This window comes from Tyto alba, unplaced genomic scaffold (assembly GCF_018691265.1).
Source record: "Tyto alba isolate M040663 unplaced genomic scaffold, T.alba_DEE_v4.0 Super-Scaffold_19, whole genome shotgun sequence".
Classification (NCBI taxonomy): domain Eukaryota; kingdom Metazoa; phylum Chordata; class Aves; order Strigiformes; family Tytonidae; genus Tyto; species Tyto alba.
Window position 1 is genome coordinate 5,297,413 of NW_024881281.1, and position 12,255 is coordinate 5,309,667.

The 12,255-nt window shown below is 49.0% G+C and overlaps 1 protein-coding gene across 1 annotated transcript; it reads left to right on the top strand.

Moving 5' to 3' along the window:
* Nucleotides 1-6,878: 6,878 nt before the first annotated feature.
* TMIGD1 (transmembrane and immunoglobulin domain containing 1) lies at nt 6,879-10,303 on the top strand. Its single transcript, XM_009962523.3, has 5 exons — nt 6,879-6,957; nt 7,961-8,239; nt 8,753-9,031; nt 9,896-9,999; nt 10,271-10,303. Exons 1-5 carry the CDS (start codon nt 6,879-6,881, stop codon nt 10,301-10,303), a joined length of 774 nt encoding a protein of 257 aa, XP_009960825.3.
* The last annotated feature ends 1,952 nt before the right edge of the window (nt 10,304-12,255 follow it).

A 12,255-nucleotide genomic window follows, 5' to 3' on the forward strand; every position in this document is an offset into this window, starting at 1 on the left:
GGCGAGGCGGCGAGGGACCAATGACAGGCGGGAAAGGGCGGCTGCGTCACGATGAAGTGGGGCGCCGGGGAGCACTGCGGCGCCCCCTGCGGGCCGCGCCGCCGCTGTGCGCCGCGCTGCCCCCCCTGGCCCGGCCCCGCGGGGGCTGAGCGCGGGGCCGGGGGCGGCGGGGCAGGGATGGCGCTCGGCGGGGAGGTGGGTTTCCTCCTCCTTTGGGAGAGACCGACCCTCGGCTTTCCGCGCCCAGCGTATCCCCTCCCGAAAGCCCCCGCAGGAGCAGGGGCGGGAGCCCGCGGAGCCTGTCCACCGCGCTCACCGGTGCAGCAGATACGAATAAAAAAATCCAAGGCCCGAGTTATTGCATCCAGGGGGACAAAGACCAGCGCATGGCGATACTCTGTATACCTCTGAGGGCTGTCACAACACGCTGCTGCAGCAGCATCCTCTCCAAAAGATAAAGCCGAAACACAGACCACAAACACGGCTGGGGGTGCAAGGAACGGGGTGGCCTCTTGCCTTGGCACGGCAATTGGCTACGGTTCCCGGTGTCCATCTTCCTGGAGGGAAGCGTGTGGGGCCTGCCCTGACGGCACTGCCAGCTCGGGCCAGACCTCCGGGGGTTTAATGTTTGATGGTTTGTATTGTGGGTTGCCGTATGAGGAGCTACTGCAGAACTGTGTGCCTGAGAAGATACATAAATAATACTTAAGGGTTTCCTCCAGTCAGATCTTTGCTAATTCCTTTTTTGAGGCAGGCGAGATGATAAGGAATAACAAACAGAGTAGATTACTCTGCAAAAATAGCGTTGCAGTCCATAAAACGTTGACACTGTCCACCTCCAACAGTGGATTCCTGTCAATTCCTGTTTAACTTTTCAGTAGTATCTCATGTACACATCTGCTTCCCAGCTCTGGCATTTCCTGTTGGAGACACAAGCTCTGAGCCTAGCACATAAAACTGATTTTCAGGGGAACCATCAGTGGTATGACTCTTTCATCTCGCTGCATTCTGGGATCCTTTGCGTGAGAGATCAGATGATGCAAACTTTTCTGCAAGCCAAGTGTGGTATAGAATCAAAAGGGCCCTGAGGAGGAGTAAATTGGCTTCTTTTTCTTGGGGCTCATCTGTACTGCACAGTCATTAGAAGAGAGACAAGCAGGGAACAGGGATTATCCATAAGAAAGATGCCCCAGATCAAATTAAACAGGAAAAGCTGAAAGACCTTGTTCATCGGGACGTTCTTAAACCAAAAAGGAGGAGGAACAGCAAAAGGGAATTTGGCTGTCTCAGAACTGATCACCGTTACATAGCTTTAAGTCCTCAGTCTACAAATAAATTGCTCTGGCTTTACACAGAGTAACTGAGCTCATTTCCCTTTTTAGCTGATAAAAGCCCAGTTGTCTGGAATTTCAACAAACCAATTGTAAAAGCAGCATGTGGCAGAAGTCTGATGAGTCATCCACTCATTTTCTTGGCAGCCAGCAACAACAAAACCTTCTAATTTCCTTGGGCCAACCTGAGAGAGCTCTGCCTTCCAGATCCCTAGGTGAGCAAGACTGTAGATTAGGGAATGACCTGCAAGAAGCTGCCTCCTCCTCCTCCTCCTCAGGTCTGCCCTCTGCTCATGTTTGTTGAGAGCTTCAGCCCTGGCAGTCGAGAAGATGGTTACTCAGGGGCTGTGGCTTTTGCTTTATGACACTCTCTGCAGTGTTTCTAGCCACAGAGGAGTGAGGTTACCTCCTGAAGATTGGCAGCAAATGGTTCCCCATGAACTGGGAGGATGGAGCAGCTCAGTCTTTGCAGATTCCTTGCAAAAGGAAAGAGGGATGACGCCACAGCAGGGAAGTTAAAACTGCTAATATTGTTTGGCAGCACTTCACAAGATCAAATCAGCACTTGGTTTTCCAGCAGAGCACTTCCAAGAAATCCCACTGGTGATGAAAGTTCCTAGGTAGATGAAAATAGCTGAGGTCCAGGCTGTAGAGCAGCCACAGCAGAATACAGTCTTGAAGGAGAAGCAGGTCTGGACAATCTGCTAGGGAATGTGCCGTACTGGCCATCAGAGAGCATCTAAATCAGGCAAGAAACAGGCACCCGGCTTAGTATCATGGTCGGTGATTTTATTTCCCAGATAAAACAAAAACCCCTTGAAGTCCAGCCCATCAGTGGCAGAGGAATGTTTTCTGTCCCCAAAAAAGAACAAAGTCATGGGAACCTGGCAGATAATCTCTGATACAATACAGTTTTACCCCATGGCGGAGGCAGGAGACTGCCTCGCAAATTGGTCCGAACAGGTTGAAAATGGAGTTTCATGAATGGATGATGCAACGCAAAGACTAATAGTATTCATTTCCCTGAGCACTGCTAGATATAAAATCTGAAAGCTAGTAAACAGGACTCCCTAGATGGGAAACTACAAGGGCCAACATTTAAGTGGAATTTAATACAGAGAAGCCACTTTTATCTCCTGCAGGGGACCTGTATTGATAATTTAATGCCAAGTTCTTTTCGCATTTTCTTTTATTTGGGACCGTATTTCTGAGAGTAGGATAACAACCAACGGCCACAGTGCTGTACCAACTGTTGTCTTCTAAGTCAATTTTGGTGACTGTAGGCACCCACCAGTTCTGGATGTAACCCAGAGTGGCTGGGGAAGCGGGGGACCAGTGCTGACTGCTGCTAACAGCCAGCTGTGTGTACTGCACTGCAGCAATTTGGTGGGGCTTTCACGCACAGTCCCAAGATTTTCTACAGTCCCTGGCTGTTTTTTTCACTGCACAGGAAACATTGGCAAGTGCCTCGATGGTCTTGATTAAAGGTTAGACTTGCCCTCCTGGAACGTGTTTCTGTTTCTTGCATTGACTTCAAAAAGGGAGAGTTTAAAGGATCCAGGAGCAATTGCTTAAAGCGATGACTGAGGTTCTCTAAACCTAATTTACTCACACTTCTGAAAGAGAAGTATCAGTATATCAATATCAATAAAAGCCCAGGACATGGCTCCCTGCTGCATCACTAGGAGCACAGACTCCACAGGGGACTTCCCACAGCGCAGATGAAAAGCATGAGGGGAATTACCACCCCAGAAATGCATCCTCCTCCTCTGAGCCCAGAGGTTTCGGCAGACCTGTCCAAGAGTGTGGAATTACCTTAGCCTTCTACAGGGTTTACTGTCTCAGAGCCTCTGCCATGCTGATTACAGGGATCTCATCCTGTTCCCAGGGCTCCCAGAAGGTGACCCTCCTCCCTCCCGGACACTTGCCTGCGGGGCTGCCAGCTCCCCTGGGTCAGTAGCCACCAGATGGCATCCACGTCCAACACTAGTGCTGGAGCTTCACCTTCCTCTGGGTTCCTCTTCAGCTTTATTTATCTCAGGGTCTGTTTCTTCATTAACTCCTACTTTTCATTTGAATGTTTAATGCCCTCTAAGCAATTTATTTTAAAATTTAAAAATATTCACTGGTGTGGTGCTCCTTTTGCTATTCTTATTCCTTCCCAAGAACAAAGAATACTTATCATTCCTTTGCATTCAGCGGCATAGTGTGTGACCGTTTAGAGAAGGACCATCAGAAAACAGAATTGTTAACAAAATAATGAAAAAAATACTTGAGATCTGTCCATCTCAACAGTGGAAAATTCGTGGTGTATGGGCTTGGAGTCTGAGAAATCAGGGCACATGGCATTTCCATCATCTTTATACTTGGGAAAAATAGGTTTTGTGGGAGGGAACAGGAGCTCTGAGTAAGTTTAAATAGCATTTCCTTACAGCCTCACTTTCCAGCCCTGATATCTGGCAAGCAGAGGCAGTGGGTTTGGGTGTTACAGTCATTCTCCAACAATGGAAGTATTGCAAAATATGTAGCACCACCTATTAAAATGGGATTAGGAGCCGGGAACCACAATGAGTAGGAAGACAGGAGCAGCCTTTGAGCAGAGCCTCAGGCACTGTTGCAGAAACATGTTTTCTGGAGCGGAATTACAGCTACATTAGAGGCATTGTTTGCCTGACAAACCAACCCATAGTTACAATCCCCAGCTTCCACAGGTCTGTGCAGATCCTGCTATGTCCCGGACTCCAAGAGCAACCTTTAGCCCTCACAACTCTGCTGCATATAATCAACTTCTCATCTGCCAGTGAAAATGCAGGGGATTATGAGTTGTGTCCCCTACCCCTGCAGGCACTGGGGGTAACTAAATGGAATCCAAACTGCTGTGAAGTTTGGAGTCGGAGGTTAAGAGACCCAGTGGAAAAGAAACTTCTGCCCAATCTCTATCATGTTCTAAATCTTCTCTTCTCGGGTGTCTAAGGCTTGGATTACACCCAGGAATAGACTGGTGTTTATTAATTAATTCCCTTTGGGACTGTTCAGTCATATTTAACAACAGTCTTATTCTGGGTTTGTTGGTCCAGTGTTGCCGTAAGGATGACAAGCAGGAACTGGTGTGGTGGATTTCTCTGGCTCTAGCCCATGGCCTGTCTAATCCAGCCTTGACAGTGCCCAATCCAAATACCTCAAACCAGAGGGCTGGATCCTTTGCTATGGAGAGTTACGGAGTATCTGCCTCACTGAAGAGGATCCTCCCAGTCTGAGTCATTGGTGGTTGCTTTACATTCTGGAACATCCCTCCTAAACGTAATGGAAAGGTGGATAACGCAACCCACAAAACTCTAGACCTCAGTAATTAGACACCCACAAGATAATTATACCCTGTATGAAAAGAAAAGTGTAAAAGTCATTGCGAAAGTAATTCTTATCAGTTTTTAAATGCTGCCTTTCAGCGCCTCTGGCCAAGTAACACCTTGCTTTTCTAGTCTCTCTTCCTTCAGTAGATCTCAAAGCCCACTGCAAAACAGGATGCTGCCATTGCCTTCATTTAAAAAACGTAAACCAGATGAACCTGAGCTCACCTTGCTGCCCATCACACACACCTTGCTGCAAACCTGGGCCAGAATTTTTCCCAGGTCCCACTTGACGCTGTGCCTTGCACCAGGACAAACCCACCACAGAACAGCTGTTGTCTGACAATCTTTTCCCTTGCTCTCATTTCTAGACTAAAAAAAATACCCCAAAACTCCATCCTTTTGTTCTTTACATCCTCACTTACTCTAAACATCTCCTTCTCCTGGAGTATCATCGCAATGCAGTGACCAGAGAGAGCACAGACCTCCCCACACTCTCCTGCCTTTGCCTCACATCTTGGCAGGAGCGCACGAGCTCTTTCCCCGCCCGGTCCTTTGCCTTCCTCTCTATTTCGACTCAGCTTAATACCAAACCACAAAGATCACTTTACTCCTAGGAAGAGCATTTTGACTGAAGTTTGTACTGGACCATAAGCCAACATCTATTCAAATGCTATAAGGACAGGACATATAGCTTCCTAAAAATGGTGGAAGAAGCTAAAATTATTTCTTAAAATTTCTTAAATTGAGTTTGAAGGTAAGAAGTGGGTTAAAGGCTGGACACTAATTTCTAAACCAGCAGTTTTCTAGAAGGCAGGCTGAGTACTGTCTCTTTAAAGGGACTTTTGTACACATGGGGTTTTTTTAACTGAAAATGATTCCCTGTTAATTTTAAAGGTAAACCAATGAACACAGAAAAAGTTATATTAAGAAACACCCAAAGGTGGTTTATATTTGCAACAGTCCTGCAAATAAATAGTGCTGTGTGCTCTCTGCATACAGCCGGCCCTCGCTGCCCAGAGCCAGGCCACTGCATCTGCAGGCAAAGAAAATGCTGAGGCCGTGTCCCAGGCTCCTCCTGCTCAAGAAATGCACTTTATGGCTCTGCTAAGCCAGTACGTGATGAGTGACGTGCCCTGTGCCTGCGGGGACGCCAGCAGCGGTGAGAACACGGTCTGGAGGCTGCGAGGACCCCATCCTTTGCAACCACATCACCGTCATCCTGCTGAAGGACAAGCAGGCAATTTCAGACAGCTCTCCCCATAGCCCAGTGCTTGGGCTGTGCTCTCTGCAGCCACCCAGCCCGTGCACACAGCTGTCCCATCAGCGGGGGGACCCTCGTTCTATGTTGGGGGGTGCCCAGGGTTGAGCTAACCACAGGAGCACCCTGGGGGTACGCACCAGTGAGTAGGACAGTGTCTCTGCTCTCTCCTCTGCCAACATGCAGTTCAAAGTCTGAATCAGTGCATTTTCTCATTTTCCAGTCAAAGGAGGACCTGGTAACAGAACTTCAGGCAGGAAGGGGCAAATCAGAGTCTACTCCTGCTCTACCATAATCTAGCATAAATTTCCTACGGCTTGCAACAGTGTCACGAACAGCCGGAAAGCTGAGAGGGAAAAGGTATTATTTTTGGCTGAAAGTCTTTATAGCTGATGCAGGAACTTTCTTGTTAGTTACTCATTGCCTCGGCAAGTATCATAAACAGCCAGCAGAGCCCAGCAAATACTTTTCTTCAGTGTCCTGGGAGCTCAGAAATCCAGGATTTGAATGAGGCCTTGAACCCATTTTATGGACTCACTTCTTCCTGAGCTACCATAAAATATTAAAATTCAGACCTTATAAATAGGGAGGGGGAAGAGCTGTGCATTTCTTAGCAGAAGCAGCCTCTCCAGAGACTCTTCCAAGGTAAGTCCAGGGCTACACGACCCAGAGACGGGTTCCCCTTGCAGACAGGTGATTGGCGACAACGAACTCATGCAACAGAGATTGGAGAGGTAAAGCCCCCTTGATTCCTCTCTGAACTGGAAAAGGCCCTGCAACAAATTGGCTTAGTTTATTCCCTGGTGACCCTGTCCCTGTCTGGGAGGGCTCTCCCCAGGGTGTCTGATGGCAGCAAGCAATTAACCCCCTGCAAGTCCCAAGCAGAGGCAGCAACGCTGTGACCCTCTCTCCAACAGACGCCGGCTGGGCCCCTCCGAGATGGTGCAGAGAAGCTGCCTCACAGCCCCCTGTGAAGTGCCTGTCCTTGCCGTTTGCTTTTTGGCATGCATAGCCACAGGTAAGCAACAGAAGAAATCCACCGTGGCTTTGTCCAAGCCCCATCATGCCGACATGGGACACTGTCTGGGGTTGGGCACTGCCCGGAGTGATGTGCCACACCAGCAGCCCAGCCTGCAGGTGTTCTGGAGGTCGTCCCCAGAGGACTGTCTAAAAACCCGTCTCTGATTTTGAAAGTAGCTGAAAAAGGAATGGGGAAGCTTCAGTGTTTTCCAGCATTATTGCAGCAGCTGCACAGGGATGGTGAGGCCATCGTTTTCAAACTGGCTCTAAGCAGTGAACAGTGTGACAGCTTTGGCTACCTGGGAACACCAGAGAAGAGGCAGGGAGCTTCAGACTTTCTTATATTCACAAGACTATAGAGCCTTTATATTCTGAGCTATATTTTTAGTTCATTAATCTATGACCCAGGCTACAGTAGCAAGTTTCAGCATATTACAAAAATTTATTTCCTATACAGGTTCTTCACTTAGTATCTCCTGAGGTTTGCATGTTAGCCAAGCAGCAACTCTTCAACAGCCAGACTCAGACTGGCTGGGATACGGCTGAGGGGCTGATGAACTAATTTATACTCTCAAGCACATTCAGCTCCAACCCAAAAACAGCATCTCAAACCATGAGCACAAAACTGAGGGCATGGGTATGCTGCAGTGGTGATTTGTGGCAAGAGGATGAGCAAGACTGGTGGGATGGAGATGGTTTTTTGCTGTGCGTGTTACACAGTCACTGCTGGTTTTCAGACTTTTTTTTTATTACAGGTCAAGCTTTGGCATTCTTGCAGTCAGTTGCAAAAATCTGGCTTTGATTTTAAATAACTGTGAAGGGAACTTTGTGATGAAGACAACTTCTTGTCTCAAAAACTAAAGTCCCACCTGAAAACAGCTGTTAGACTGAACCCTGAAACTCTCAGTCCCCCCTCCAGGGTTGAGCGCCCTAGCAGGGCAGATTTTGTGGGAAGAGTACAGCTTAGGATGCCTAGCGCCCTCATTCTCCTTCTTTTGCAGGTTTAGAACTGTCTGTAAATAACCACGCTGCTGACTTCTCTCTGTCTACGCTGCCTGGCCCTGCTGTCTCCCTCTCCTGCCTCGTACAGAACAGCAGCCAGGCTGAGGAACTGCTCTGGTACCGAGGAGATGGGAGAGTGGATCTGAAAGATGGGAATAAAGTGAACATCAGTGACATCTGTGTATCCCCAGTCACCGAGTCTGACAACGGAGTCACCTTCACATGCAAGCTGGCACGAAACAAATCTGTGCAGGTGTCTGTGATCCTGGATGTCCAGTGTGAGTTGCAGTGGTGGATATCTGTGCAGAACGGCTGGGGTGGGACGAAATCATGGGCTGAGCACCTCAGTGTCTGGGCACTAGCTGAAGGCGGGTGTTTTGCACCCTTGTGCAGTTGTCTTCACCAAGAAAAAATGCATTTAAGAGGAGATAACTCACAACTCACGTGATAAGACACTCCCTTCCCACAGTAGTGCTTATGGTCTGACCTAATGCCTCTTTTGTAGAGAGTGGGTGGGCCCTTGAGTAAGAGTTCTGGGTATGTCCCTGCCTGACTCCACCTAGATTCTTTCCCAAGGATACAAGTCAGGGCAGAGGAGTTCGGGAGTGACCATTTCTGCCACTGATTGCCCCGCTGATTCCCCACCCCACCCCCAGTCATGAAAGGCTGCACACCTGTGATGTGTTACACCACTGAGCAAGGTACCCAAGGGATGTTTAAAGGGAACTTATTTTGTGTTAAATGGTGAGCAGCATTATTAATGACCTGTTGAACTGCATTACTGTGAACAGTTCCCCCTCAGCTGACTGGAGAAGAATCCCTCCAAATCGAAGAAGACAAAGATGTTACTATGACCTGCAATGCCAAATCCAATCCTCAAGCCCAAGCAGCTTGGTATAAAAACAACACCACCTTGACCCTACAGCAAAATCGTTACCAGCTGTACAGGACTAGCGAGGTCTTTCAGCTCACTATCAAAACAGTACAGAAGTCTGACAATGGGACCTACAGCTGCGTGGTGAAATCTTCTTTGGGAGAGGGGAGAAAGGATTTCCACCTGATAGTTGAAGGTAACAAGGCTGCTGCCAAGCAGTAAGCTTTACAAGTTACTTTCCGTTTTCTTTTATCATGATAGCAATCCACTTGGATTAAGAAGTGTAAGTGGAATGTGGTAAATTCCCCACATTAATTTTTGAGTGCGCAGAAGCAGCAAGGATCTCTCCCCGTGTCTGCTCCCAGGACTACAGCACCAGCAAGGGCCCTTCCTTCTCTACCTGTTATTCAAAGGCATTTGGCAAACGTGACCTGAGACAGGCTCAGCCCACTGTCTAACTTCCTGCACTGACAGGGCACATTCAGGTGTGGTTTAAAGCACCTTAGGTCTTACTTGAAGCATCTTTCTCTGACCACAGTGTTCCATTGTGCTGAAAGAGCTGCTTAAGGCAAGAGAAATTGTCCTCCAGAAGTGACTGTAGCCCTGTGGACAACAGGGAGGTGGAAGCCTTGCTGGAGCTGGATGCCCAGGTCTCAGACAGGTGACACTAGGTGAGATGACCCACCAGGCATCCAGTTCCCACCCGCTGTCCAGGCCCCTCTCATTTCTGCACTCTGGAACCAGGGAGGAAATCAATGTTAGCTGTGTCAGTGATACTTCTGGACACCCTTACTTCCATGAGTAAGAGTGCTTTGGGCATTTTCTTCTTCAGGAACCGACATTTCAATTCTTCCTTCAGTTTACTAAAATACAGGCTTGGCTCCCTTCTTTCTAAGGGACTAATGCACACAGCCCATCTGCAGACAGCAGAGAGAGCACAGTTCAAATCAGCAGTGCCAGCCATGAGAAAAGAAATACGTCTTTCCACAGTTCTGTGAAATGCTCTGTTTAATATGACTGTACTAATATACCAAACATTCAGCCTCCTCTCTCTTGACAGATAAAAAACCTGTTTTCCCCCAGGAGGCCATTATTGCTGCTGCTGTGGTGGTTGCACTCACAGTACTTTTTGGAATTGTGGCTCGAAAAGATAAAATTTTTAAGGTATGGAAAGCTCTAGTTTCTCAGGAAAAAAAATAGTATTGTTTTGTTGCAATGCCCTGTTTTTTTCTATCTTTTCTATTCTACTTTGTAGTCTTGCTTTCCACTGTTAGGAGAACTTCTATATACCACCTCCTGCTTTAGAATTACTTGTAGATAAATCAAATATTAGGTATTTTAAGGTGGAAGGCATTACACACTTGCAAGATATTCATAAAAATATCCCTGTGGCCAGGAAATACAAAAGATAACAAGACTGTTTCTTTACTTTCAGTGCTTCAAAAGATCAAGTGAAACAGCTCTGTAAGTATTTGATTGCTTATGCAGCTTCCAAACAAACCCCCTTCTTTAAGCCTTGGCAGAACCTGGGAAACAAGAGAGCACTCAGCACGCTAAACCCAGCCACGCCGAGTTATCGAGCTCTTGTTCTGGCTGGCTAACATGAGCCCGCACCTGCTCCCCCGGCGGAGAGGGGTCCATGGAACCTGGCAGGACACAGGCAGATCCTGCACCAGGCTCAGCAGGGTTCCTGCCCTGCCCCGGCCATCCCGGGGTCCCGGCTACGCCTGCGTGGAAGCAGTGGGGAACAAACATACTGGCAGCCCAGAAAGCCACCCGTGCCCTGGGCTGCAGCCAGAGCAGGGTGGGCACCAGATCGAAGGAGCGGATTCTCCCCCTCTGCTCCGCTCTGGGGAGACCCCCCTGCAGTGCTGGGGCCAGCTCGGGGGCCCCCAACAGCAGAAGGACACGGAGCTGCTCGAGCGGGGCCAGAGGAGGCCACGAAGATGCTGGGGGGGCCGGAGCAGCTCCCCTGGAAGGCCAGGCTGAGAGAGTTGGGGGGGTTCAGCCTGGAGAAAAGAAGGCTCCGGGGAGACCTTCGAGCGGCCTCCCAGGGCTTAAAGGGGGGACAGGGAAGGTGGGGAGGGACTCTGGATCAGGGGGTGAGGATAGGATGAGGGGTAGTGGTTTTAAACTGACAGAGGGGAGATTTAGATTAGATCTAAGGAAGAAATTATTTCCTGTGCGAGTGTTGAGGCGCTGGCCCAGGGTGCCCAGAGAAGCCGTGGCTGCCCCCTCCCTGGAAGGGTTCAAGGCCAGGTTGGACGGGGCTGGGAGCCCCCTGGGCTGGGGGAAGGGGTCCCTGCCCATGGCAGGGGGTGGGACTGGATGATCTCTAAGGTCCCTTCCACCCAAACCATTCTGTGATTCTATAATTCTATGAAACAGAACAGCGTAACCTCGGCCTGTTGAAAGCTTCCTGGAGCCAAACACAGCACAGGTTAATTCAACTCACTTATTTCTTTTCCCTAGTAGGTGATTTTTCATTTCTTCTTTTCATTTTGCTGCAGGTAAAGATGACAAGGTTCCTGTGCACAGTCAGAAAGTATAATTTCTAGTGGTGGAACTAAGCCCTTGAGTGAGATGATGAGATAAAGCACTGAAACAAGATTTTTTGGATCAAGTTCATATGGTCTTTTCAAAATTGAAGTGGTTCTTTGTATCTGTTCATTCTAACCTACTCCTTAGAGCACTGTGATGCGGGGTGGGCTGCCTGAGCCATTGCCAGATCTTTACTTCTCTGCTTATTCCTACAAGGTATGCATGTGCAGTCAGGTATGTCTGCAGAGGAATCCATCCCAGGTTGCCACAGATCGTGTTGTTGTTGCACAGATAAAGTGACGTGTTGAGCTGGCAGCCGCTTTCTTGGCCCTATCCCACAGTGCCATTCCACAGGGTGTTTGGGGTGGTGGCCCCCCAACTTGCTGCCACTTCCCGGTAATCCTCTGGCCACCTCAGCTTCTTGCTGGCCAGGGTGAAAGCTGCCTGGCACTTCGCACTGCTGCTGCACCTCCCGTCTCCCTTGGCTGAGAGCAGACCTTGGGGCTCGGAGCAGCCCCGAGCCCACGCAGTGGAAATTTCAGCGTGAACGCTCCAGCACTGTGATAGCACCAAAACCTCTCCTTCCAACAAATTTGCCACTCAAGCGTTTTTCTCAAGATCCTGGCAAGCTTTTAAGGCTTCATCACGTCTCGGAGGGTACATTGCTAATACCGTCAATAAACACCGCGTGCTGTAAATCAATTTGAGTCTGTGATGTGCAAATACTCTTCTCGGAGGAGCAGGGCTGTTACTCAACAGGAAGCTTCCACAGTGTGACCCGGAGCGCGTCCTTGGCTGACACTCACCAGCGCCAAGGGAGGGCCGTCGGTGCAATGTCGGTGCCACCCCACGCTCCCAGGCGCCCGGCTCCACACCGCC

Excerpts from the sequence above, each read along its gene's own strand:
- TMIGD1 (XM_009962523.3), top strand. The coding sequence starts at position 6,879 with ATGGTGCAGAGAAGCTGCCTCACAGCCCCCTGTGAAGTGCCTGTCCTT. Across the intron at positions 8,240-8,752 it reads TGTGATCCTGGATGTCCAGT|TTCCCCCTCAGCTGACTGGA; the intron begins GTGAGTTGCAGT and ends TACTGTGAACAG. Across the intron at positions 10,000-10,270 it reads GAAAAGATAAAATTTTTAAG|TGCTTCAAAAGATCAAGTGA; the intron begins GTATGGAAAGCT and ends CTTTACTTTCAG.